The following is a 26,321-nucleotide window of genomic DNA, read 5'->3' as shown; positions in this document are numbered from 1 at the left end:
ATTTTTTAGAGATAAAAATGTTCTATTGTTTTGATTGTGGTGGTGGTTACATGGGTATATTCATCTGTCACAACTCATCAATATGTACACTTAAAAAACGGATGCATTTTATTTCATTATCTCAAACTCATGTTATAATTCAATAAAGAAAATTTTTTAAAAAATCAATAGAGTGGCTTAACTGCAGATTAACAATAACTAAAGAGAAAAGCATTGAGCTGGAAAATATGTCATGAGATACTTCCAAGAATGCTGGATGGAGAGATAATCATGGAGAAAGTCTAACATGTTGTAGTCAGTCTTAAAAGAAAAACAGATACATATTTGAAGAGATAATGACTAAGATTTTCACAGAACTAATAAAAGACAGCAATCTACAAGTTCAAGGAGCCCAAACAAGATAAACTCGATGCAGAAAATATCATACATATAAATTAGGAACAACTACAATTTTAAAAAGCTCTAGCTTCTTAAAGCATCTAAGTTAATATAACAATAGTATACAAAATACATTAGACATAATTTGTGAGCCTATTCTAACTATACATAGAAGAAAATATAAACAATGACTTAACTATGCCTCTGTTTCTATGTATAGTGCCAAAAGTAATTATTTTGCAACTGTAAATGTACATTATTATTATTCTTGGAAAAAACTGACTTTAGGTTACATCAACTAACCTGTTACACTTAAAATTTATTTTTAAATCAATAAAGTAGATACAAAGATTTCTACAGTACTACTCTGCAACTAAGATATACAAGGTCTAATCAGCCAAATCAAAGAAATTCTTTGATACAAATTTAATATTTTCATTTTTAAAATATTTTGTTTACTCTTCACATTTTTTTTTTGTATTTTGTATTTTTCTGAAGTTGGAAATGGGGAGGCAATCAGACAGACTCCCACATGCGCCCGACCAGGATCCACCCGGCATGCCCACCAGGGGGCGATGCTCTGCCCATCTGGGGCATCGCTCTGTTGCAACCAGAGCCATTCTAGCGCCTGAGGCAGAGGCCACAGAGCCATCCTCAGCACATGGTCCAACTTTGCTCCAATAGAGCTCTGGCTGCGGGAGGGCAAGAAAGAGACAGAGAGGAAGGAGAGGAGGAGGGGTGGAGAAGCAGATGGGCGCTTCTCCTGTGTGCCCTGGCCGGGAATCAAACCCAGGACTCCTGCACGCCAGGCCGACACTCAACCACTGAGCCAACCGGCCAGGGCCTACTCTTCACATTTTTAAAATAATTTTCATCAGTTATTAAGATCTTTCTTTTCCACAGCAGAGTTTCCATCTTCAAATAAACTGAACATTTAAATTCTTCTAATTCTAACATTCATAGGAGATGAACACTGGCTCTATATAAAATTAAATTTGGGGCCCTGGCCAGTTGGCTCAGTGATAAGAGCGTCAGCCTGGTGTGCAGGAGTCCCGGGTTCGATTCCCGACCAGGGCACACAGGAGAAGCTCCCATCTGCTTCTCCACCCCTCCCCCTCTCCTTCCTCTCTGTCTCTCTCTTCCCCTCCCGCAGCCAAGGATCCACTGGAGCAAAGTTGGCCCGGGTGCTGAGGATGGATCCATGGCCTCTGCCTCAGGCGCTAGAATAGCTCTGGTTGCAACAGAGCGATGCCCCAGATGGGCAGAGAATCGCCCCCTGGTGGGCATGCCGGGTGGATCCCGGTCGGGCGCTTGTGGGAGTCTGTCTGACTGCCTCCTCGTTTCCAACTTCAGAAAAATACACACACAAAAAAAAATTAGGGCCTGACCTGTGGTGGCGCAGTGGATAAAGCGTTGACCTGGAATGCTGAGGTCACCGGTTCAAAACCCTGGGCTTGCCTGGTCAAGGCACATATGGGAGTTGATGCTTCCTGCTCCTCCCCCCCTTCCTCTCTCTCTTTCTCTCTCACTCTAACTCTCTCTCCTCTCTGAAAAAAATGAATAAATAAATAAATAAAATTTAAAAAATTTAAAAAAAAATTATAAAAAAAAAAAAAAAAAAAAAAAAAAAAAAAAAAAAAAAAAAAAAAAAAAAAAAAAAAAATTAGGCCCTGCCGGTTGGCTCAGTGGTAGAGCATCAGCCTGGCATGCAGGAGTCCTGGGTTCGATTCCCGACCAGGGCACACAGGAGAAGTGCCCATCTGCTTCTCCACCCCTCCCCCTCTCCTTCCTCTCTGTCTCTCTCTTCCCCTCCCGCAGCCGAGGCTCCATTGGAGCAAAGATGGCCTGGGCGCTGAGGATGGCTCTGTGGCCTCTGCCTCAGGCGCTAGGATGGCTCTGGATGCAACAGAGTGACGCCCCAGAGGGACAGAGCATCGCCCCCTAGTGGGCGTGCCGGGTGGATCCCGGTCGGGCGCATGCGGGAGTCTGTCTGTCTGCCTCCCTGTTTCCAGCTTCGGAAAAATGTAAAAAAATAAAAATTAAAAATAAATAAATAAAATAAATTAAATTTGGGACTCAAAAAAACAAACAATTCTCTTCTTTTTTAACATATTCATGTTAATAAGTAAGTTTCTCTTAAGAATATAAGCGGGACGTTTCTTTGATGCTCAGTGTTGTCTTCTCACTGAAAGAGTCATGACATTCATTGAATGAAGTAGGCTTCTTTCATCTTTTGTTTTTATTATCATTGATTTGAGAGAGAGAGAGAGAGAGAGAGAGAGAGAGAGAGGGAAATATTGATTTGTTGCTCCACTTATTTATGCATTCACTGGCTGCTTCTTGTGTGTGCCCTGACTGGGGATTGAACCCACAACCTTTGCATATAGGGACGACATTCTAACCAACTGAACTACCCGGCCAGAGCCTGCTCTTTCATTATAATTACTACTCTTTGGAGAAACCCTTAAGAACCTCATATTATAATGCATGGCTAAAGTGACTTACTTATAAAGCTCTTCTAAAATGGAAATTTAAGAACAGATTTCCTAGTAAAGTGAACAGAGAACTGAGCAAGTTGGGTTTTAAGAGAAAAGTTTTAAAGTAATGGTTGTGTGGTCTTAGCTTGGCCTTATTAGCCATTCCCAGTGTTATATAGAGCTACACTGTCCAATATAGTAGACACTAACCATATGCAGGTATTGAATCCTTGAAATATGGCTGGAGGCTGTCATCACTTTCCACTTCTGATGAGTATGGGGCTTTCTTCTCCCCTTCTATTGGCTCTTCAGCAACAGGGTATACCTCAACTCAAGCTGCAGTCATTCGACCTTTTTTTCTTCCATTGTCATTCTGTTTGGAGTGTCGTACAAGAAACACAGGGAACTGGCACCATTGGCTTACCCTTCTTTCACTGTCTATATATAAGTAAGTAATAAACTATCTAAATCTAAGAGTGGCTTACTGTATTTTACCAGTCAAATTAGTCAGCTGTTGGCTTCTCTTGCAGTATTCAGTATGTAGTTAACAGTAGGGAGCTGTCCCATGCATTAAAGGATGTTTAATAGCAGCCTTAACCTCTACCCACTAGATTTCAATAGCAACCCCTCTCCCCCATGTGACAACCAAAAATGTCTCTAGACATTGCCAAATATCCCTTTAAGAGGCAAACTAGCTCATGATTGAATCCACTGCTCTTTAGGTTCTTCGGGATCCACATGTCCCCCTCACACATATACACACAAGGTAGAACACATGGAGGTCTACGCTTCTCCCCACTCTCTGAACACTTTTATATACTGGGTTACTGCATTAAATTCCATTTGAAGAAAGGTTTCTGTGGTTTAAAAACATAGGAAATAAGTAAATCGTAAATCAGTAAAATAGTAACTAGTAAAGAAGTTTTTAAAAAGTAATTGTAAATAGTAATAAAAGTGATCTCCAAGCATCCTTCTAAATTTAAGATGCTACAATCTATGGAATACATCTTTGAGTACTGACTTTATCAATTAAAGGGATTTTAATTACAAGAGAGAAAAAACTACTTCAGCTAGCTGAACAACAGGAAAGCAAATTAAAGAATAAAGGTATCTTAAAGCAAAGGCAGAAATGTTTCCAAAAGTTCATCTTTCTTCTATTTCTCATGTCTCCCAGCACTACTGCCATTCCCCTCAGACACAAACAAACATGCATGCCTGTATCAGCCGAGTCTTACTTTCAGACTCTCACTAAAGAGATGCTGGTCCAGTCTGCCTCACACCTGTCTCTGGATTTCGGAAGTATGGCCAGAGAAGCCACAAGAGCCAATGAAAATGATGGCAATGGGGCAAGAGGCATTCGTTCTGAGAGAAGAGCTCTTGTGCAGACACCTCAGTGGGTATCCACGATAATAACAGGTCTTAAATTTAAAGTATTATGTAGACATCTTTATTCATGGTAAATAAATAAGTTTTAAAAAGTATACCTCTGAGAAAGTGAAATAATTGGGACTTCCACTTTCTACTTTACACATTTTTATAGTGTTCTAATGTTTACTACAAAAATGTATTATTTTAACGAGAGAAATGAAGCAGATATTTATCCTCAGACAAAGATTATCTTTATTCATGCTGTTTACGTACATTTTCCAAAATAATACTTCTCTTTAAACTACTATTTAAAGTAATTAATTTGTAACCAGTGAGAAATAATTGGATTGTTCTTCCTGTCAAGTGAATAACATTAAATTTGGAGACAGCATTAGATAAGTAAAACCAATATAAAATAAATTCATTAATTTAGAATCTGTAATGATGCAGAGACTAGAAATAAGCTGTAAGTAAAATAATCAAAAAGTAACTTTTTACTATGTAAAAGTCCAGGTTTTTAATCATACATGTTTTTTTAGTCTCTGTTTTTCACACAAAAGTGACGGACAATTCAGAATTCTGGCAATATCCAGGACTAGCTTACATGTGACACATTACTTAATTTCACCTCAATGAAGTGCCTGCCTTCATGTGCTTCATTAGATAGGTACTCATTTATCATTTTTTTCCTTGTAATTCACTGGAAAAAAATAGAGCAGCATTTATTTTTTTATTAAGAAAATCAAATTCTTTACTAAGTCTGAGTCATTACTAATGGCAATGCATGATACTTAAGGTTCCAAACCCAGCTGTGGTCCAGAGCCGGTGCTCCAGAACCAGCCTGTGTGGTTGGAACCGCAGTTCTGGGCCGAGGAAAGCCGCGTCACCTCTCTGTGCTCCCTCCTCACCTGTAAATCAGGAGATAACAACAGCATCTACCTCGCCAGGTTACTAGGAAGACAAAACAATATTTCAAGAGCTCTTAGAATAGTGGCCAGCATATGGTAAGCATGAGCATGGAAGAATGTTTAAAAAAAATTGGAAAAGATAAAATTTTTAAATTTCCAAGTAAATAAAATTTTACTAAATTTATGTAGGAGAGCAGTTCTTTATCATCAAACTTTGAATAAAATTTTCTAATAACAAAAAAACATCCTCCCATTAAATGTTGCTCCTATTGTCAAGTTTTCCTACATATACGCAAAATCAAGAATTTTTTAAATAATTTTTTTAGAAACAAGAATTGTTAGAAAGGCCCATTCCATCTGAAGTAACTTATACATTATATTCTATATTCTATTCAAATCAGTTATACACTTTTTGCAATAAAGAGTTAAGCCAATCTATAATACATTTTTGAAATCAGCATTATCTGCTTACACAAAACAGTAAAATGCACTCTAACAGAAAGCAGGCACTGGAATAAATATAAGAATGATTATAACAGAGCGTATCATTCTTCCTGGGAACCGCAGAGTCAAGTCCAAAAAAGAAAAGCCTGTCCAGGAGTCAGACAAACCTGGGTTTTAGAACGCTTCTCTGTACTTAGCCATTGTCTGACCTTAGTCAAGTTACTTCACCTCTGTCAATCACAACTTTCTCTTTCATACAACACTACCTATTTCTGTTATAATTAAAAGAAACAATATATGTAAATCTAGCTTGGTTCTTTGAGCATGATAGGGACTCAATAAACTCCCTGTCTCTTCAATCAGGATTTTTCACCTACTTTCAAAAACACAACCCTGTACACAGAGTGCTAAAAGGAGTATCCCTTGGGTTGAAAGGCAAACTGGCAACAGTCCTAGGAACAAGGAATCACTTGTGCCAAGTCAATTACTGTTTTATGCTCCCTTTTATTTAGGGGGAGATTACTTTTCCTAAAACTTGACTAGATGCAGCGAAGTGAAACACTTATAAGAAATAAAGCAGATAACTTTACAGTCTGCCCACATAAGTTCATAACAGGATCACAAAAATTTTCCCATTCTGAAGGACAATGACCACATGGCAAAGGGTACTTCCAATCTGCCTCTGGGAGAGAATGGTAAGACCCCACACCTGCCTTTCTGGATCCTCCCCTAAATTGTTAACCCTACCTGCCCTCTCTCAAGGCCTCAAGAATTTACTAGTATTCTAGGCATCCCCATTAATATTAAAATCAGTTTTTTGGTTTTTTGTTGTTGCTGTTGTTTGTGACAGGGACAGAGAGAGAGAGACAGAGAGAGGGACAGATAGGGACAGACTGGCAGGAAGGGAGAGAGATGAGAAGCATCAATTCTTCTTTGCGGCTCCTTAGTCTCCTTAGTTGTTCATTGATTGCTTTCTCATATGTGCCTTGACCAGGGGCTACAACAGAGTGAGTGACCCCTTGCTCAAGCCAGTGACCTTGGGCTCAAGCCAGCGACCTTGGGCTTCAAGCCAGCGAGCGACCCTGGGCTCAAGACAGCGTCCATGGGGTCGTGTCTATGATCCCACACTCAAGCCAGAGACCCCTCGCTCAAGCTGGTGAGTACCCACTCAAAGCCAGATGAGCCTGCGCTCAAGCGATGACCTCAGAGTTTCGAACCTGGGTCCTATGCGGCCCAGTCTGACGCTCTATCTACTGCGCCATTGCCTGGTCAGGCTAAAATCAGTATTAATGCTACTACATATACAAGGTTTAAAATTCAGCATTTAAAAGCATTTTTCACAAGTAACACTGGATTGAACCTGTACCATAATATTCTGATTGTGCTTTGAACTTTAGTTATCTCACTACTATTATTTTCCTATGCCTTTGAGAATTAATACAACAGTCTGAAACTTCAATATACTGTTGTACTCTCAATCTGAAGAAGACAAAGAATATAATTCTTAAATTTTCATTCCTTGGGAAATTTATCAAATAACTTATTATAAAACTTAATTTCTTTTTTGGGTTCAATAAATTATGCTATTAGCAATTATTCTTAATGATAGTATTCGATCACATTTTTTGTGATCAGCTCCTTTCCCCCATGTTAAGAAGGAAAAGATTGCCTTTTTTCTCTTAACATTATTCTCCTGGGCTTTCCCTTCTCTCCTTCCTAGTACGATTCAACTTTCAGAAACAGCAACTATGAGGCTTGCCCTCTGGCAGCTTAAAGAACTATTTGCTTATAATTATAATAATACATTTTAAATATGTTAATTGTTATTCACACCTCTTCACTTTCAAACACTATACTCAGTCACAGCCAATCACTAGAACTTCATACTCCCATGACTGAAATATTTGTGGGGAAATGTTTAAGTTACACTAATAATTTTTCATTATCCTATCTGCAATATCTCCACTGACAAGGTCAAAAGACCTAAATTGCAATGGGAAAGAAAAAAAAAAGCTCATTTCATGTCTTATTAAATCAGAATTCACATTTACAAAATTACAAAGGATCTGAAACAAAGGGTATAACACTAATTCACATAGATGATAACAAAGCAGCATCTGGTAACTGCCAGCCAGTCAGTCACTGAACTTCTACTGAGGGTCGGAATACAAAGCTGCTCCCTGAGGACACTGCCTGCCGCCACCCCAGGGAAGGGGCGGAAGGAAACAAGCCTTGCCTGGCGCTCTTGCCGCTCTGCTATTTCACCAGCTCCCCTGTCTACCTGACGCAGTAGCTAGGAGGCTCACTTCATAAAGGAGAAGTTGAGGTTCAAAGCAACTAAATTATTCGTACAAGATCAGTTTTTAAATCATAAAATGGAATTCATACCTAATTCTAAAGCCAAGCATTTAGTATTATCTTATCATTCTATACAAGTACAAGCCAAGGTCACCCCAGAAGTTTTTCCCCTTACATGAATTTTGAAAGGCACACATTGATCATAAATATTTGATTACTCCTCCTCTGACCAATGTCCCCTTCCTAATCTCATCAAACAACCCCTGTGGGAAAGGGTGAAACCACAACCTGGAAATGACACGGAACATATCCACGACAGCTGGGGCTCCATTTTAGGTGACCCACTGAATTATTTCTGTTTCCTGCTCTTGGTCCCTCAATCCTCATGCTCTCAAGAGACCAGCACTCAAAACTGTGCCTCAAACAGCAAAATGAAACATATTCCCTCTATCATGATTATTCCTATCACAGGAAATTTTTAGGATTGACAAAAAATATAAATTTGGACACACTATGGAATCTCTTAATGTCTTATTGATAGTGCCGTATCTGAGGGCAGAATGAAACAACTCAGAGAGGTTTACATTCTTCATCCTGGATTCTGTGTGCAGATTATAAAGTCTAACACCTGACCCATTTTAAAAAGACAATTAATAGATTTCAGTAATTCAAACAACAAACAGTACATAACACTTTTTAAAGCCACAACTTTCTGCTCTGCTCACCTGAGAAGGAGTGAGAAGGACTCCATAAATTGTTACTGTCATGCTGGACCTGTCTCTAAAATCTCTGTTACCACAGAAGTGCACAAAGTGAGGACATAATCCTAATATGCACCAAGTGTAAGATAACAAGAGAACCATGTAAAACAAGAACTGACTGGCTTACATGGGCCATTTGCCTCCAATACCGTTTTCATAAAACCCCAACTTAAGCCAGGCATCTCACTGAAGTCCACAGGTTGTTTTGAACCAGCACTGTTAGCCTAGAAGTAAATGCAGATGTATAAATAATTCCTTTAATGGGCAGATTGATTAATAAACAAAGCCTTTTATCACTTTAAAAAATGAATGTGGATTTCATATTTTGTTCTTGTTTTTTAACATCCCCCCCCCCCCAACTTAAGCATATTTGGTATGTTTCTTAAGGCCGTAGGAGAATAAAGGTATTCATACTGGTGCTTTTCTGGAATTCTAATAAAATGCAATATACAAATATAAAACTCAACATATATATAGTGCCTCCATTATCCAGAATGCCTACTTAAGTCATCCCAAATTTATCAGGTAAATGCATAAACACTCAACCTTCTTGAAAACAGCTGAACATAAGTGGCAAGTCATCCAGATAACAGAACACAGTGTCAGTGGGGACTTGTTCAGAAGGGAAAAATTACTGTCATTCTTGGCTTGCCTTCTCCTAAGTATACAGGTATGGAATTTTGCCAACTTTTACTTTTTTATGAAAATGCTACATTGAGACTTTTTTTTAAAAGATCCCAATTAGGTTTTTATATGGAAAACTGCTGTTAAAAAATACCAAAGGGAGATATTCTGGCAGGAAAAGGGAAATGAAACAAAGGCAAGTGAGTCCAATTCTCAAGGCTTTGCTGAATTTTCGATCTATTTTTACAGAAAGGAAGGGAGGTGTGGGGAATGACTTTCCTTAACCTAGCTCACTTATGAATAACATATGGATAGACAGTGTGACAGCGTAAATCAAGAGCCCTAATTTTGGGTTCTCCAACAGCTATAATTTCTTTAGTTCTTATTAAGAAGCTGTGGCTTTCCAGAATTTACCCTAAAGTAACTAAAGTTGAAACATACATTTAATGGAAGAGATATTCCTTACAGTAGCGTTTATGAAACAATAAAGAAAAAGCAAAAATAGCCTTAAATGGCCTAAAGTAGGTGATCGATTAAAATAATATTGGTTATTTCTATATAACTTTACAGCCTTTAAAAATGAGAACAGATAGAAATATTCACTGATAACTGATAATGAAGTATATTCACAATACAACATGAAAAAATGAGAAAATAAACAGTATGCATGGAATGATCCTACTTTCATTTTAAAAAGGACTCTATGTAGACAGGCCAATGACTAACAGCACTAACAGAACTTTCTATAATGATAGAAATTTCTATATCTGAACTCTGTAATATGATAACCAAGAGCCATATATGGTGATTAAGTCCTTGAAATGTGGCTAGTGCTACTGAAGAACTAAACTTTTAAATGTTTAATTTTCATTTAATGGCTATTGTATTAGACATGATAGGTCTAAAAAGACATATAACAACATGTGAGAGTTGTATTTTCTCATTTTTCTTTAATGAACATTTATTACTTCTAATAATACTATTAAAACAAAGTCAAGAAATTATTAACCTTTTATAGGCTATATTTAAATAGCAGGAGATAAGACCATACCAGAACCGGGCCAGAACGGACCCTACCCTGTTTCCCCCCCCCCAGTCCAAAGCCGCTATAACTCCAGAACTTCTACCTTTATCAAAGTACAAGTAACCTTGGAAGTGATCACGTAATTTAAATTAACAAATAGTTTATACAAGGAAGTAAATACATATATCTATCTACATAGCAGATATATAAAATGGAGTAACAAGGAAATTATGAGAGAGATATTACTTTAGGAGTGAGTTATAATAATAAAAATGGTTTAAGTTTTAGGAAATTATTTTAGAATTTTGTTTTTGATTTAATTTTTATTTTTGGTAAAGCTAGGTAAGGCTAACCTACAACAATAAATTTGCTAAATATTAGATGATCTAAAAAGCTAAACTAAGAATAAGAAAGAATTTATTTGATAGACTAAAGCATGAACTTTTTATGATTAAATAAATATACTTTTAAATCCCACTGAGAAGAGAGAACTTTCAGTTTCCAATCAAGCATACATTTCTATTATAACAACTCTATATCAACTCTACAGACTGCGGCAAACTAACAACTTTCTCCTTTCTGCACTGGTAAATTTTAGGAAATCTGAATCATTTGCCTCATGCATTGGAGAAACATATTAGTGAAATTATTTGGTTAAGTACTCTGAGCTACCTCACAGGAACACACTTTATTACGTGTATCATCTATCCACAGCACTTCTGGGTAAATTTACCGATGTTATCTTTTTCTCTTTTTTCTTCCTACCTCAACTCCTCTGTTCCTGATAGGTGCCAACTTATGGATTTAATCTGCAAGTAACAATAACAAATGTTTGACTGTTCATTCTTTATTTTAAAAAAATCCATTGTAACCAGAAGTCAATGCATGATTAGAATCAATATTCAAAAATCTATCCTAATGAAGAGCAATGATTTCACAAATGGCAGATAATGTAACACAATTTATATCTGCCTATCAGACATGTTTTATATTTGTGTATTTGTATATGAGTATGGGACTGTTGGACATACCGCAAATTCTCATTACTTTAAAATAAAAGAACTTCAAAATATCATCTAATCAAGAAGTAAAACATTACCCAGCTTCCTAATACACATTAACACAGACTTATACAAAAAAAGTCAGATAAAACTGAGCCTCCATCTTGTGAATATGTTATTCCACACACATTTCTTGAGTATACAATTAGATACTGGTGACAGATGAGAATACAAGAATGAATAAGAATATTGTCAGTTCCCTACTACAGAGAACTAACAATCTATCAGGCAAAAAGATCCAAGTAAGATCTAAGCAGATTTTACTTATAGGAGCATATAACAAGGAACTCACCAATTCAGAGCATGTTCAAGTTCACACCTTACCTAACTCAGTTTAAGAGACTGTTACCTTGTCCTACAGTTGCATGAGAAAGTACATATATTTTGATTTCAGCCATTACAATGTAATTCATCATTATGCATGGATCAATTGCATATGCTAATTATTAAGCAGGAAGATATTTTATACTGTATTTAGAACCCTGGTTACTTGGGGACCACCTTCAAGATACATTTTTCTCTGCAATGGCAACCAGACCAGTCATTATTCTTAGTAATCATTTCTTTATTATTCATTTTTCTTATGATTTCAATTTCATGAATAATGTGTCATCAGTCAGGATAGTCAAGGTTATGCTGCTGTAACAAAGTGCTCCAGAATTTCATAGGTTTAGCAAAGTAAGTTCATTTCTTGCTCACACTACAAGTTGAGAAAGTAACAACAGGGAAGTTCCCTTACTAACAGACCCAGACACTGAGGAGGGCTTGGGTTAAAATGTGATACCCTAAATAACCAAGATAAGAATAAACAAAATGTGGTAATAAACTGTCCTCTGATTCATAACACTTCTGCTCAGAAGTTACATATTTTGCTCCCACTCACATTTTGTTAGGAAAAATAAAAGAAAATCAAATATATTCAGTGAACAGAAGACTACTCTACTTCTGGATGCCAATGAGAACTGGAGGTTTGGACTATACAGAGCTATAAAGACTAGTCTTTGATACTTTAAAATGCTCATATTTCCTGTGTCAATACTGTGGGAATAGGATGTGTCTTCTGCTCTCAGAGAGCAGAGAGAAAGCATAAACCAAAAAAAAAGTTTATTAGAAATTAATGAGTGTTCCTTTATGGAATGATTCAGGCAACAAGCTATTAAAAATAATCTACTTTCCTAAATACTAAAAAATATACTTCCAAATAGGAGGGACAAACAAAGTTATCTCAGAAATAACCATGTATTTTAGGTAATTATTTTTTAATTAAACAAGGTCTACCTGACTTTTACTCTTAAATCTTAAAAATAAGCCTTATAATAATATAATCAGTTTTTCATTATGGAGTAGCTTATTCTTTCATTTTAATTAAAAAAATATATCCTAAACAAGTTGTTATAAAGCACTTCAGAGACCTTTAAGCCAAAAACTGCCTTTCTTTATTTCTGCAATGTAATTAAAACTATAAACTTATTTCACTAGGAACTGTTTCTAACTAAAAATAATTGACTACTAGAAATCTTACCTTATTATTCCAATGCTAGTGAGACACCAAGTACATTTATATTTTAACTGATAAGTTGGATTCCACCAAAATTAAAAACCTTCACTTGTGTAAAGACACCACTAAGAAAACAAAAGTCAAAGCAGACTGGGCGAAAGCATTCACAATGCCCACATCCAAAGACCCTATCCATAACACAAAAAAATTCTCACTACTCAACAATAGTAATACCAAAAAAAGGTGAAAAGATCTGAGACCACCCAAAGAATATACACAAATGACCAATAAATACATAAAAATACACTCAACACATTCAAACATCAGAGCTTCTTATCAAATTCAATATACATTTATCATTTCACTCAGCAATTCCACTCTTGGGCATCTACTCAAGAGAGATGAAACAGTATGTTCACACCAGGACCTATGAACGAATGTTCAAAGAAGCCCCTTTATGAGTCAGAAACTGAAAACAACCCAATGTCTACCAGCTGTACTACATCCCTATGATAAAACACCATACAAAAGGAATGAACTACCGATGTGCACCATAATATACATTGACAAACTTTTAGCTTACAGACCCAGAGAGAAAAAAATACTCAAATAATTAGAATCACACATAAAAGGGGTACATTACTACCAAGCTTATAGAAAAAAAAAGGTTTATAAAAGAATATTATGGAAAACATGGATAGGTACATGCAAAAAAATGAAGTTGGACCCTTTACCTCACATCATACTCAAATATTAACTCCATATGGATCAAAGACCTAAAAATAGAGGTAAAAACTATAAAACTATTAGAAAAAATATAGGATTTAATCTTCATGACCTAGGATCAGGTCTTAAGCTTATGACACCAAGCACAAACAAACAAAAAAGGCAGATTTTTCATGTTAATTGTTACTCAAGTCGTCAACACTAAAAATATTTTGTTTCAAAGGCTATAATCAGCCCTGGCCGGTTAGTTCGTGGTAGAGTGTTGGCCCGGTGTATGGAAGTCTCAGGTTTGATTTCTCATCAGGGCACACAGGAGAAGCAACTATCTGCTTCTCCACCCCTCCCCCTCCTTCTTCTTTCTCTTTCTCTCTCTCTCTCTTTCCCTCATGCCAGCCATGGCTCATATGGTTCAAGCAAAGTTGGCCCGAGTGCTGAGAATGGCTCCATGGCCTCGCCTCCCGTGCTAAATAGCCTGGTTGCCAAGCAACAGAGCAGCAGCTTCAGATGGGCAGAGCATCACCCTGTAGCAGGCTTGCCTGTGGATCTCAGCTGTGGGAGTCTGTCTCTCTGCCTCCCGGCCTCCCTCCCTCTCACTTTATATATATCTAGACTGTATATATACCAAGTAACTTATCTGGTAAGAAATTTATATCTAGAATGTATTTTTAAAAAAATAACTCTTACAACTCAATAACAAAAAGAGAACCCCCAAAAAATAAAGAATACAAATAGACATTTCTCCAAAAAATGTATACAAATGTCCACAGAAAGTACATGAAAAGACGCTTGACAATATTACTACTCAGGAAAAATCAAAAGAAAACCACAATGAGTTTCTGGCACAGAGTAAACATATTACTCTGAGTAGACACAGTTAAAAATAAGGTAGACAGAGTTCCTGTGTTTCTTTCTTTCAGGCACAGAGTGAGAAAGAGTACACAGAGAGATGAAAAACAAGCAAAAAAATACGTAATTAAACAAATTTATAATTTCAGGTAATACTTGCTCTGAAGTAAAATGAAACATGGTTAGTAACAGAGACATGGTTAGAGAAACCAGACAAGCAGGGTAGGGTGAGAAACTATGACAGCACTGACTACACAGACATTACACTAAGGTGCTTTACTTGCATTCTCTCATTTGATCCTCTTAACACCTACATAAAGGACAGTTATTATCCCCATTTTAATAACTAGAAAAGAATGAGTAATTTCCTCAAAGACCCAGGTCTCTTTGACTCCAACCAGTATGACATAAAGCCATTGAGTGAGAAAAATGAAGCTATTTTTGTAAAGTTCTAATTGTTAGATTTTAAGTAGCAGTTAGAATTTGGGGTTCCCAAGTACGGATCCTTTTAGTCTCTGCTATATATAAGACAAATAAAACCAGGAATTATTTGAAAGTAGAGAAAAAGAAAGCAAGTGGCAGGAACTTAGTTTCTCTGAAATAATGTCACTTGCTCTATTCAGTCTTTCTTACTCCCCAAAAGTTCTTGATAAAGAACTCTTGATCAAGAAAATTAGTTTAACCCTTTTCTTCCAGGAGTCTTTCAGAAGGTACTCCACTGTATTCATGCTTTCAAAGTCGTACATGGAAAGTCTTTCATCTCCTTCTTCTTTTCCCCTTGTAGGCAACTTACTCTTTCTACAGGGAAAAATTCATACATCTCTCTCAGTGTGTCTTCTTTTTTATTATTTTTTACTTTTTTTTTTATAGAGACAGGGACAGAGAGAGAGTCAGAGAGAGGGAGAGACAGGGACAGACAGACAGGAACAGAGAGAGATGAGAAGCATCAATCATCAATTCTTTGTTGCGACACCTTAGTTGTTCATTGATTGCTTCTCATATGTGCCTTGACCGCGGGCCTTTAGCAGACCGAGTAACCCCTTGCTCGAGCCAGCGACCTTGGGTCCAAGCTGGTGATCTTTGCTCAAAGGAGGTGAGCCCACGGTCAAGCTGGTGACCTCGGGGGTCTCGAACCTGGGTCTTCCGCATCCCAGTCCAACACTCTACCACTGTGCCACTGCCTGGTCAGGCCCTCAGTGTGTCTTCTCATCAGTACAGCATGCAACTCCATAAGCCTTTCCGATCTCAGAACCTAGGTTTTTCTCTGCTTATCATTTGCTTAATTATTACTAATCTCTCCTATCATTTTTTCCTTTTTCCCTTCTGGAACTCCTATCCATATATAAGGTTTTAAAATAATGCTGACTTTTCGGGTTTACTTATACTCTCTGATTTCCATATGTTAACATTTTGCTCTGTTTTGGGATATATTTCTCACATACGATCTTCCAGACTACTAATATGGTCTTTCTCTAATTCATCTATTGAATTTTTTACTTTAGAAAAGAAATTAGATGTTTTTTGGCCCCAGGAAGTTTCCCCAATACTACACTTTAATTTCCCTGAGGGATTTTTTTATTTTTATTTTTTCATTCAGGTATTTATCGACCCTTTCAACAGTCCTGGATATGTATGCTGATTGTTCACTCAATCTTCCCCCGGTTTGCTGAAAAAGGTTGCTATATTTCACTAGGCTTTCCGGCCTTCAAGTCTAGATGCTGGGTTATTCCAAACATTGAAAATCCTACAGGTGTTAGAAGACCAAGAACCTCCACTATCTTCAGAATTGTTGGCTGTGGAAGCCAGCAAGCTCTCCGGTCCCTGCTGAGGAATACGTAAGTCCCCAAAGGGAACATCCTCTGTCCTCTTCTCCCTCTAGAATTGCAGAGTATAAGGAGAGATGGGAGTGTGGTATACATGTAAATAGTGTGAAGGCAGTGGGGATTTTTATATAAAGATTCAAGAGATTTCTTTATTAGTTTAAAAATCTCATAATAGAACCTCCAGTTAGCTATCGTTTTAAGATCTGTGCATTATATTCATTTGGAAATATCAGAAACAGAAATTTCTGATATCTGCAGGAGGAGATCTCAGAAAACAAAAGCTGTAGAGCAAATAAAAGAAAGTATAAATACATTATCAGGAACATTATGGCGGGGCCATTATCAATACTTTAGAAAAAAAATGCTGCTATGAATGATTCCTAGTATCTCTAAGAATCTGTATTCTAAATTCTGCATTACAGAAGGGTATGTCTGATTCAACAAACCAAAGCTGTCCTGACTGCCAAAGGGTAAAATGAAGGAAGGTCTGAGCCCGCGGGCTTCTGTATTCCTTCCCTAAATCTCCAAAATCAGAAAAGGGGTTGGATATTAATTCAGCCAAATTTAGTAAGGGAAATAACAAAAAAAAATGACAAACATTCATTATGACTCCCAGCTTTTATATCAGGTGATTTTGTGAAAGATGTATCTATTATTTGCTTTTAAAATGAAATTTCAAAGCACTAACACTTGGATAGTCACAAAAAAATCATATGAAATATATTCAGAAAAGATATTGTATCTGGCAGTAGGGAGAAATAAATACAATCTAAATGCAGAAAATGCTGATTTCTAAAGTAAATTAGAGTTGTTAAATACAATATATAATTATTCATTAACATTGTTATAGTGAACTCTAGAATTTAAAAGTATTAAAATAAACATCTCTGGCTGTTCTTTGTTCTTTTCAATGGTAGCTAAATAGCATCTATGAAAGTAACATGGGTTCTTAGACTTTTAAATTTTTATTTTAAAAACTATAAGTCGATAAAGGGCAAACAGGAGAAATCAGGAAGTCTATATCTCATAGTAGTAATAATTCAGGTTGAAATTTTAGCAATAATAGTAATTACAGCAATCAATATTTATTTCATGTTCATCATACAGTACTTTTTACATGTATTATCATGCTGATCCTCCCAAGGCCCCTGCGTAGTATGGGTAGTATTCCCACTTCACATATAATGAAGTATGGAGGTTAAGGAAGTAGCCTGCTCGCACATACTGCTGGCAATTGCAGGCCAGGGAGGGATCAGTCCAGAGCGTTTGCTTGGCAGCAATCCGTCCTGCCAGTGGTAGTGGGGCTTAGCTCTACCATTATAAATATCAAATGCATTCACTATTCTATATACAGATTGATTAATCCAAATATTATCAAGCCAGCATTTCCCCATGTAGGCAAAAATCCCTTTAAAATTAAGTTTACATACTAATCTCTCAAAACCATCATTCAATTAAAAGGGAAAAGAAAACAAGGCTTCCAATTATTTTACCCAGTTGTCCCAAAGTGGAAATACGGCTAATAGAAACATTTTGTAGTTCATTAACTACACTCAACTTGAGAAAGTCGGAGACAGAAGATACCAGAGGTTTCAGTGCACCTGAGCACAAACTTACAGGTTCCACGAGGCTAATTAGGTGTACAGAAGGGTCTACAAGCAATCTTGTTTCCCGTGACAACTGGGTTACATACTTTAACCACAGCTGTATCCTCAATTATATTTTGATTATAGTTTAAAAGGAGCCCTTCTGCATCCCTCCACTGTCACACGGCATAAGAATTGACACAGAAGGAAGCAGTATGTGCCAAAGCCCACTGGGGGCTGTGGGAATCTAGTTTTTAAAAACTCCAGTCTGAGGCCCTGGCCGGTTGGCTCAGCGTTAGAGCGTCAGCCTGGCGTGCGGGGGACACGGGTTCGATTCCCAGCCGGGGCACACAGGAGAAGCGCCCATCTGCTTCTCCACCCCTCCCCCTCTCCTTCCTCTCTGTCTCTCTCTTCCCCTCCCGCAGCCAAGGCTCCATTGGAGCAAAGATGGCCCGGGCGCTGGGGATGGCTCCTTGGCTTCTGCCCCAGGCGCTAGAGTGGCTCTGGTCGCAGCAAAGCGACGCCCCAGAGGGGCAGAGCATCGCCCCTGGTGGGCGTGCCGGGTGGATCCCGGTCGGGCGCATGCGGGAGTCTGTCTGACTGTCTCTCCCCATTTCCAGCTTCAGAAAAAATACACACAAAAAAACCCTCCAGTCCTACATCTAGTCCTTTATTTCAACAGGATCTGGATAAAAGGAACATTTTTTAATGTACTTTTGAGAGGGGATTAGGAGGAGGAAAATGAGAAAAATATTAATTTTAATTAAATATTAAAAGCACTGACAGAATTACAAATCCAGAAAGGTACAGATAGGAAAAAAGAACATTGAAAAATAAAAAGGAGCCTGACCGGGCAGTGGCGCAGTGGATAGAGCGTCGGACTGGGATGCGGAAGACCCAGGTTCAAGACCCCGAGGTCACTAGCTTGAATGCGGGCTCATCTGGTTTGAGCAAAAGCTCACCAGATTGAGCCCAAGGTCGCTGGCTTGAGCAAGGGGTTACTCAGTCTGCTGAAGGCCTGCGGTCAAGGCACATATGAGAAAGCAATCAATGAACAATTAAGGTGTTGCAATGCGCAACAAAAAACTAATGATTGATGCTTCTCATCTCTACGTTCCTGTCTGTCTGTCCCTGTCTATCCTTCTCTCTGACTCTCTCTCTGTCTCGGTATTAAAAAAAAAAAATAGAAAGGAGAATACTGAAAACAAGTGAAAACTATATAGAATTCTATGACTAACAACAGAAAACTCAATATAAAGACAAGGGAAAGCAAGAAGAGAGGAAGGTAAGGAAGCTGAAAGTCTAGAAGATGAGATAAGAAGACAAATCAGTTCCATAACAGTTATTAAACAGTAACATAGCATAGTAAACTTCAAGCTTTTCAGGGTAGTTTTATGTAAGGACTTAGTCCAAGATATGGCTGTTTTATTGAAGACCTCAGAGGCAATGGGAGAACCAACTGGAAACTGAAAAAGTCAGAGACCAAAAAGGACAGGGTATCCTAAGGGTCATGTCAATGGATGTTGAAGTGACAAAGGGCCTGACCAGGCGGTGGCACAGTGGATAGAGCGCCGGACTGGGATGCAGAGGACCCAGGTTCGAGACCCCGAGGTCACCAGCTTGAGCGCGGGCTCATTGGTTTGAGCACAGCTCACCAGCTTGGACCCAAGGTCGCTGGCTTGAGCAAGGGGTCACTTGGACAGCTGAAGGCCCGCAGTCAAGGCACATATGAGAAAGCAATCAACGAACAACTAAGGTATCGCAAGGAAAAACTGATGATTGATGCTTCTCATCTTTCTCCATTCCTGTCTGTCTGTCCCTATTTATCCCTTTCTCTGACTCTCACTCTGTCCCTGTAAAAAAATAAATAAATTTTAAAAAATTAAAAAAAAAGAAGTGATCAAGGAATGACAATGCGATGAAATTATATGTCAAGCATTGCAATAATCTGAATAAACTGAAAATTACATTAGAAGCTGCAAGAATGGCTATTAAGGGGGAGAAAATTCTAATGGCATCATCACTATATCTTTAAAAATGACACTTATGTTTGAATTTTATTATAAAGATAACTAATTAAACTGAACTGGATGTCATCATCCAGGAAGACAACAATTACATAAACCAAGTTGCCACGGGCTAAACAGACCTTCCCAGCTTGAGTAGGAAGAAATAGATAATACATACAAGAGAAACTATGCTTGTCCAGAAGCTTGTTTTAGATTTCAAAATGAAAAATATTATACAATAAAGCAAAATCTAAAGTGTATATAGATTCAGATATACACAAAAGAGAAAGAAATGTTGATTAAATTATCTCAATATTTAAAACAGTTGCAAAGTTCAATTTTGTTTGAAATTGTTTTTTCTCTAGACTATGGTACATGTTGAAAATAATAGGCTTTGAACTACTATATTTGAACTACTCACTCAAAGCTTTCCAGTCCTAAGAAAATAACTGGTGTTCAATTTTAGTGACATAAAGGCCTTGCCTTAGTACTATGTAGATAAACTTCCTTGAATCAAACTAAAGCACCCAAATATGTCATCCAATTCAGTAAGAATTGGTACTTTATAATGGCTCTCACTGATGTCAGGAGAGAAAATTTGCAGTCTTTTAAAGAGACTGTAAATTCACTAAATTTGAAAAAGTAATCCATCCAAATTTCGTTCCACACCAGTGAGCATTTGACTTGCATTTGGAGAGTTAATGTTGTGAATCTTATTCTTAACCAACTTTAGATTACCATCTCTTTATTTCCCTTTTAATGGAAAATAACTGCTTCTAAGAATAAGAAGTAATAATGCCCTCTTTACTTATTCTAAGAAAACATTATTTGCCCCACAATAAAAAACAAGAGAGAATAGTAAACTTGATTTCAAATTTTACAACTGTAAGGTTGAGCTTACAATTTAGATATCATCAAATAATACTTACCAATACATACATCAATCTTCCCTTTAATAGCAGCTTCATGCAGAGGGGTATAGTTCCAATTATCCCTGGCATTCGGATCGGCGCCTTGGCACAGTAACAGACTCACGACCTCAGCATGGCCGAAAGAACAGGCATTATGGAGTGGGATGAGACCTCCGTCATCACGAGCATGGACGTTAGCGCCCATCTGTAGCAAATGTTCTACGACATCCTTCCTTCCAAAACCTAAAAATAAAGAGATAATATCTCAATTTTGTAAAAAGAATCATTAGAATTCCTTTAACAGTATCAACAAAAAAGAAATGAAGTACTATATTCTATAGCAGAAGGATTAAAAAAAAAGGTAAACAGTCAAATGGATTCTCTTATCTTACAAAACTCAGAATTAAGAAAGCTCTTCCTTTAGTCTTTGGGCAGTTTATCAACAAAACATTTCTTCAATACCTATGTGTGCGGGGCTACTATACTAGACAAGACTCCTATCCACGGCATTCACTCTTCCCTCATGCTTTACAAGACAAAATCTAAAGTATAAAATCCACCTCTATAGTTTAAGAGATAAAGGGTACTTAAATACTGCTGACAACCAAATCAATCACAATACTCAAAATTACACTAGGGAAACTGGAGAAAAATGTACAGATGCCAGAAATATGTGATGATAGTTTGTTTACAAGTTATTTTAAAAGGAAAAACTAAGAATAATGCCAAAATATCGACTCTTGGGACTAGTGGCCAAACGAAATGAAGTGGATGGCTAAGTGAAACAATTCAAGCTTACATTTACTGAGCTTGAGGAAACAGTATGACAAACACATGGGAACACAGGAATTTGAAAATACCGAATGAGAACACTGTTAAGTATCGCAATTTTTAGACAGAACAAAGGGGAAGGAAAGAGCCAGAAAGGACCTAAGGCAGTATAAGGACTAGGTAAACACTTAAGTGAAAAATACCTTCAAAGTACATTATGAAAGTCAAAGGGCAACAATATTATGAAATGTCCAGCATGATGAGGATTTTAGTGAGATCAATGGATAAGGGAAAAAACAGCCAGTGACAATTTTAAAGTATGTTAATTGTATTACAGCAATGAAATTACAAGATACATTGAAATGAGTTTAAAAACAAAAAACAAAAACAAACAAAAAACCCCCTGCTGACCAGGCAGTGGCACAGTGGGTAGAGCATGGGACAGGGACACAGAGGACCCAGGTTTGAAACCCCGAGGTCACCAGCTTGAGCGCAGGGTCACCAGCTTGAGCACAGGGTTGCTAGGTTGAGTGTGGGATCGTAGACATGATCCCGTGGTCGCTGGCTGGAGCCCAAAGGTCACCGGCTTGAAGCCCAGGGTCACTGGCTTGAGCAAGTTCATCACTGGGTCTGCTGTAGCCCCTGGGTCATAGCGCATTTGAGAAAGCAATCAATGAACTAGGTGCTGCAACGAAGAATTGATGCTTCTCATCCCTCTCCCTTCCTGTCTATCTGTCCCTATCTGTCCCTCTCTCTGTCTCACTCTCTGTCTGTCAAAAAAAAAAAAAAAAAAAAACAACAAAAACCCCTGCAAATATTAGCATTTAATCTTTACTAGCTAAAGATAAATGGCCTTCTCTTGACAACAATACAAATACTGGTAAGCAGCTAACATTGACTAAGCTCTTATTGTGTCCTGCAGGGTATCAAAAGCTCAGCATGCATTAGCTCCTTGTGGAAACGCCCTGTGAGATGAAACATCTCACTTTATCACCGAGGAATTCTTTCCTTCAGTCCGGATGTCAAGAACTGTATTTCCAAATACACACCTCCAATCTGTCTACTACCCAAGGTAACCAGCTCTGTTTCACATCACACAGTCTTATAGCCTCCTAACTGGTCTCCTTCCACTGTCGCATCCTGTCCTACAGTTCATCCTTACAGAGTAAGCAGAGTGACCTTTTCAAGTCATAGGTCAGGTCACTTCCTTGCTTGAAATCCTGCAATGGGTTCCCATAACACATTTAATAAAATATTAAAACAAACTCCTTATGACCTACCAGACTTTATGTGAGCTGGCCCTTCTTACTGCCCAAGCCTCTTCACTTTCTGTCCCTTGAATATGACAAACTCATAATCAGCCTAGGGGACGTTGTACTTGCTGTGTGCTCTGCCTGAAGACCTGGGACCCAGATGCTCACAGGCCTAGGTCCGTCTGTCGTTCAACTCTAAGCTCAAGGATTATAAACAACTCAGAGAGACTCTGGCTGATAAGCCAATTAAAAGTCACTCACACTTGCATACACTCTTCCATCGTGATTTTCAGTGTCACTCAGTTTTACTGTCTTTCTGCATTGAATCACGACCTCAAAGAGCCATGTTCATTTATGAGTTTATCTGCCTTTTCTGTCTCTCCCCACTCAAGATGCTCCATGAGAAGGCATACCCTGATTGTCTGATGAGCTGTCTGTATCTCCAGCACCCAGAATAGTGACTGATCCACGCTCACTAAAGTATCCGTTGACCACATGAATACACATAATGGTTACTTACTTCATGGTAAGTAGACCAAAATAGTAATTTTAATTTTATTTACTTGTAATAGTAAGCTTTTAATTTTATATTTTTAATTTACCAAAAAAAACCTTAAAGGTTTTTCCAACTATGACAATATCAGAAATATTTGCAAACATATAAACAAAACACCAATTTTCATAAAGGAATATCACCTATAATGTCACCATCCACAGATAACTATCATGAACATTTTAATGATTAAACTTCCAGATTTCCTTCTTTGTTTAAACTGTCTTCTTATCAAGTCTATCAATTTTCACTTTTCAATAGAAATGCTTGAAAACACTCATTTCCCCATCCTGTGTACATTAATATAAATTATAAGCTTTAAAGCAGAGAGGCAAAAAATAAAAATGTTTTTAAAATTTTTGGTTCAGCTATTTGCATTTTTCTTCTGAAAATAAAATAATACAGTTGAAGTCTCTCTTAATCCTAGTCATCAATTTTCTTCTCCAGACATGCCATTACATAAGTCAATATTTGTTACACTCCTGCATGTTTCTATACTTCTCATGTTTTTAAACACATAGGTTTATATATTATATTTATAGGTATTGCTTAATGATATTTACATATTTTCATGTAGTTCATGTTAATAATTGTGTTATATTATATTCAATATATTTCACATTTCATGTTATTGAAAATATATATTCAGATCATCAATATCATTTGGTTTAACCTATATTAATGAAATATTAATAATTATGGCAAATATCCCCTCTCCTTGTCGGCAAAAACCCCTCAATTTTGCATTGGAATTGGACAGAAAGTAGTATGGTAAGAGTAAGTAATCTTTTCCCCAGTTCAGGGAATGATTCCTGATTACTCTAAACCAGAGGGGTGATTCGTTCCCATCTGTCATTAACTGGCAATGAGACAGAAGGAAACATCTAAAAGCTTATGGAGAGATTTTTCTCTCCACTAAGAGAAGGTGCATGGGGAAGAAGACCCCTTTCTCTTCTCTCTTTTCCTCTCTCCCTTTAGAAAATTCTTTTATGAAGTTACGACACTGGAGCTGCTGATATCATGATACCATGGTGGGAAGGTAAAGAGAATTATGAAGATGCTGGCATAGAATCCTACTTGCTCACAGAATGCTGAACCAACTCTTGAACTTCCTACCGCTGGCTTTGTCAAGCAAGAAATAAATGTCCTCAAGCTTTAAGTTTCTGTTAGCTGAGTTCTGGAATATTTATAGATGAACCCATACAAACTGATATAATCATCTGTTCATGTTTACTGACCATTCAAGTTTCACATGTTAACCACTGGTTTAATGTCTTGACCCAATTTTCTGTTTGTGTTTTTCTCATTGTTTTGTAGGAGTTCTTTATATATTCTGATCACTCTTGTGCTGGGTATATGCATTATAAATATATATTCTCTCCACTTATGGCTTGTTTTTAAACTCTGTTTACAATGTGTTTGATTTTATACAATTTTAAACTCTAACAGAGTAAAATTTATCAATCGTTCCCTTCAAGATTTGTACTTCCTACAAGCCCTTTAAGATATACTTCCTATTGCTACATTTCCTTCTAGGTTATTTGTATAATTTTGCTTTTCTCGTTTAGATCTTTAATCTACTTTTATGCATGTTGTGAGTTAGGGACCTAATTTAGTGTTTTCCATATCTTTTCTCTTTGATCAATTGGTCTGTTTAATAGTTTAAAAGCCTAGATATTGAGTAGGTCAATGTCAATCCACTTTGTTACTCTTAAAAAATTATCTCGGCTATTATTGCTTTTTGATGTTCAACATAAATGTCTTCCAGTTCCACGAAGAAACCTATTAGAAATTGTTTTTTAAAACTCACTATTTAGAATTAAACCTGGAAAGCTGACACATTTATAATACTGAGTCTTCTAATCCATGTATATGATAAACCTCCTCATCAATTCTAGTTTTTTAAGTTCTTCTATTTTGTGTTTTTCTCCATTAACATCTTGCACATATTTATCAAGTATTATTGGAGAGTTTAATGGCTTTGTTGCTCTGGGGATGGAGAGAGCAGCGGTACATTAGGTGAGATCAGTAAAACCAGATCAAATGGAGCTTCTGCACCCTAAGTGAGGAGTTTGGATTTGAGAAGGGTTTTGTCTGCTGGCTGATATGTACAGCAGTGAACTCATAAAAATGGGAAAGGACTAGATCATATAGAGCCTTTATATCATTTAGGAACACATTAGGGAATACTTAAAATAGTGAAGTTTTAGAGAAAATGTGGAGATTCACATGTCTCACACAGCTCGCCTTTTCAAAGCAATTTGACTGGCACAGTAGTTTAACAATGGTATTAAGAGCTCCTTTAAAATCTTTCCATCTTGGCCTCCTTAGCATGTGTAAGCTTTTTTCCCACTTGCTTGTCACTTCCTGTTCACAAAAGAGTGCTACACCTCCTCCAAGCCTTATTTCTTCGGGCCCATACAAGAAGGCAGCCAGGGCAAAGGGACAAAAAGGCTTTCTCTGGGCCTTCTTATTATTAGAGAAGCCTCTCCAGATCCTTTCACCTGTATCTCATTACCCAAAACTGTGCCAGTTGTCCAGCCAGCCAAAGAGTCTGGAAAATCAAGACTTTTATAGCTGGGCACACTGCTGCCTGCACAAAATCTAAGCTCTCTTAGTAAAAATTAAAGGAGAAAATAAAGTTTGGGTGGAAAAACCACAGTATTTGCCACATAAGTCATGAGTAAGAAGTTTGGATTTTATTATAAATACACAGGAAGTCATTACTTGATTCTATTTGTCTTAAAAGGCTTATCAGTGGCTTTGTAAAAATAAAAAAGATTGGAGGAGGTCAACCGCGAAATCAGAGAGACAGGGTTAAGAAAAACTTTGCCATAGTCTAAGCACAAATTGATGGTGGCTTATAATAAGATAGTGGAAGTATAGATGGGTCAAAAAAGAGAACACTGGGATAGGTTTTAAGGCTAGAATGGCTCCCACGTTTTTGGTTTAAGCCACTGAACTTACGGAGGTACCACTTAGGGAAGGGTCAGGGCAAGCAG

General features: G+C 37.4%; 1 protein-coding gene across 1 annotated transcript in view; it reads right to left on the bottom strand.

The window, feature by feature from the left end:
* The window catches only part of TNKS (tankyrase), a 204,668-nt gene that overhangs the window by 149,544 nt on the left and 28,803 nt on the right, over positions 1-26,321 (bottom strand). Inside the window, exon 2 of the mRNA XM_066380270.1 lies at positions 20,761-20,985. Coding sequence (XP_066236367.1) covers positions 20,761-20,985 — 225 coding nt within the window. The remainder of the gene's footprint in view (positions 1-20,760; positions 20,986-26,321) is intronic.

Source organism: Saccopteryx leptura, chromosome 4 (assembly GCF_036850995.1).
Source record: "Saccopteryx leptura isolate mSacLep1 chromosome 4, mSacLep1_pri_phased_curated, whole genome shotgun sequence".
In the NCBI taxonomy this organism is placed as follows: Eukaryota; Metazoa; Chordata; class Mammalia; order Chiroptera; family Emballonuridae; genus Saccopteryx; species Saccopteryx leptura.
The sequence above is the reverse complement of the archived record's forward strand: the minus strand, read 5'-3'. Positions and strand labels throughout refer to the sequence as shown.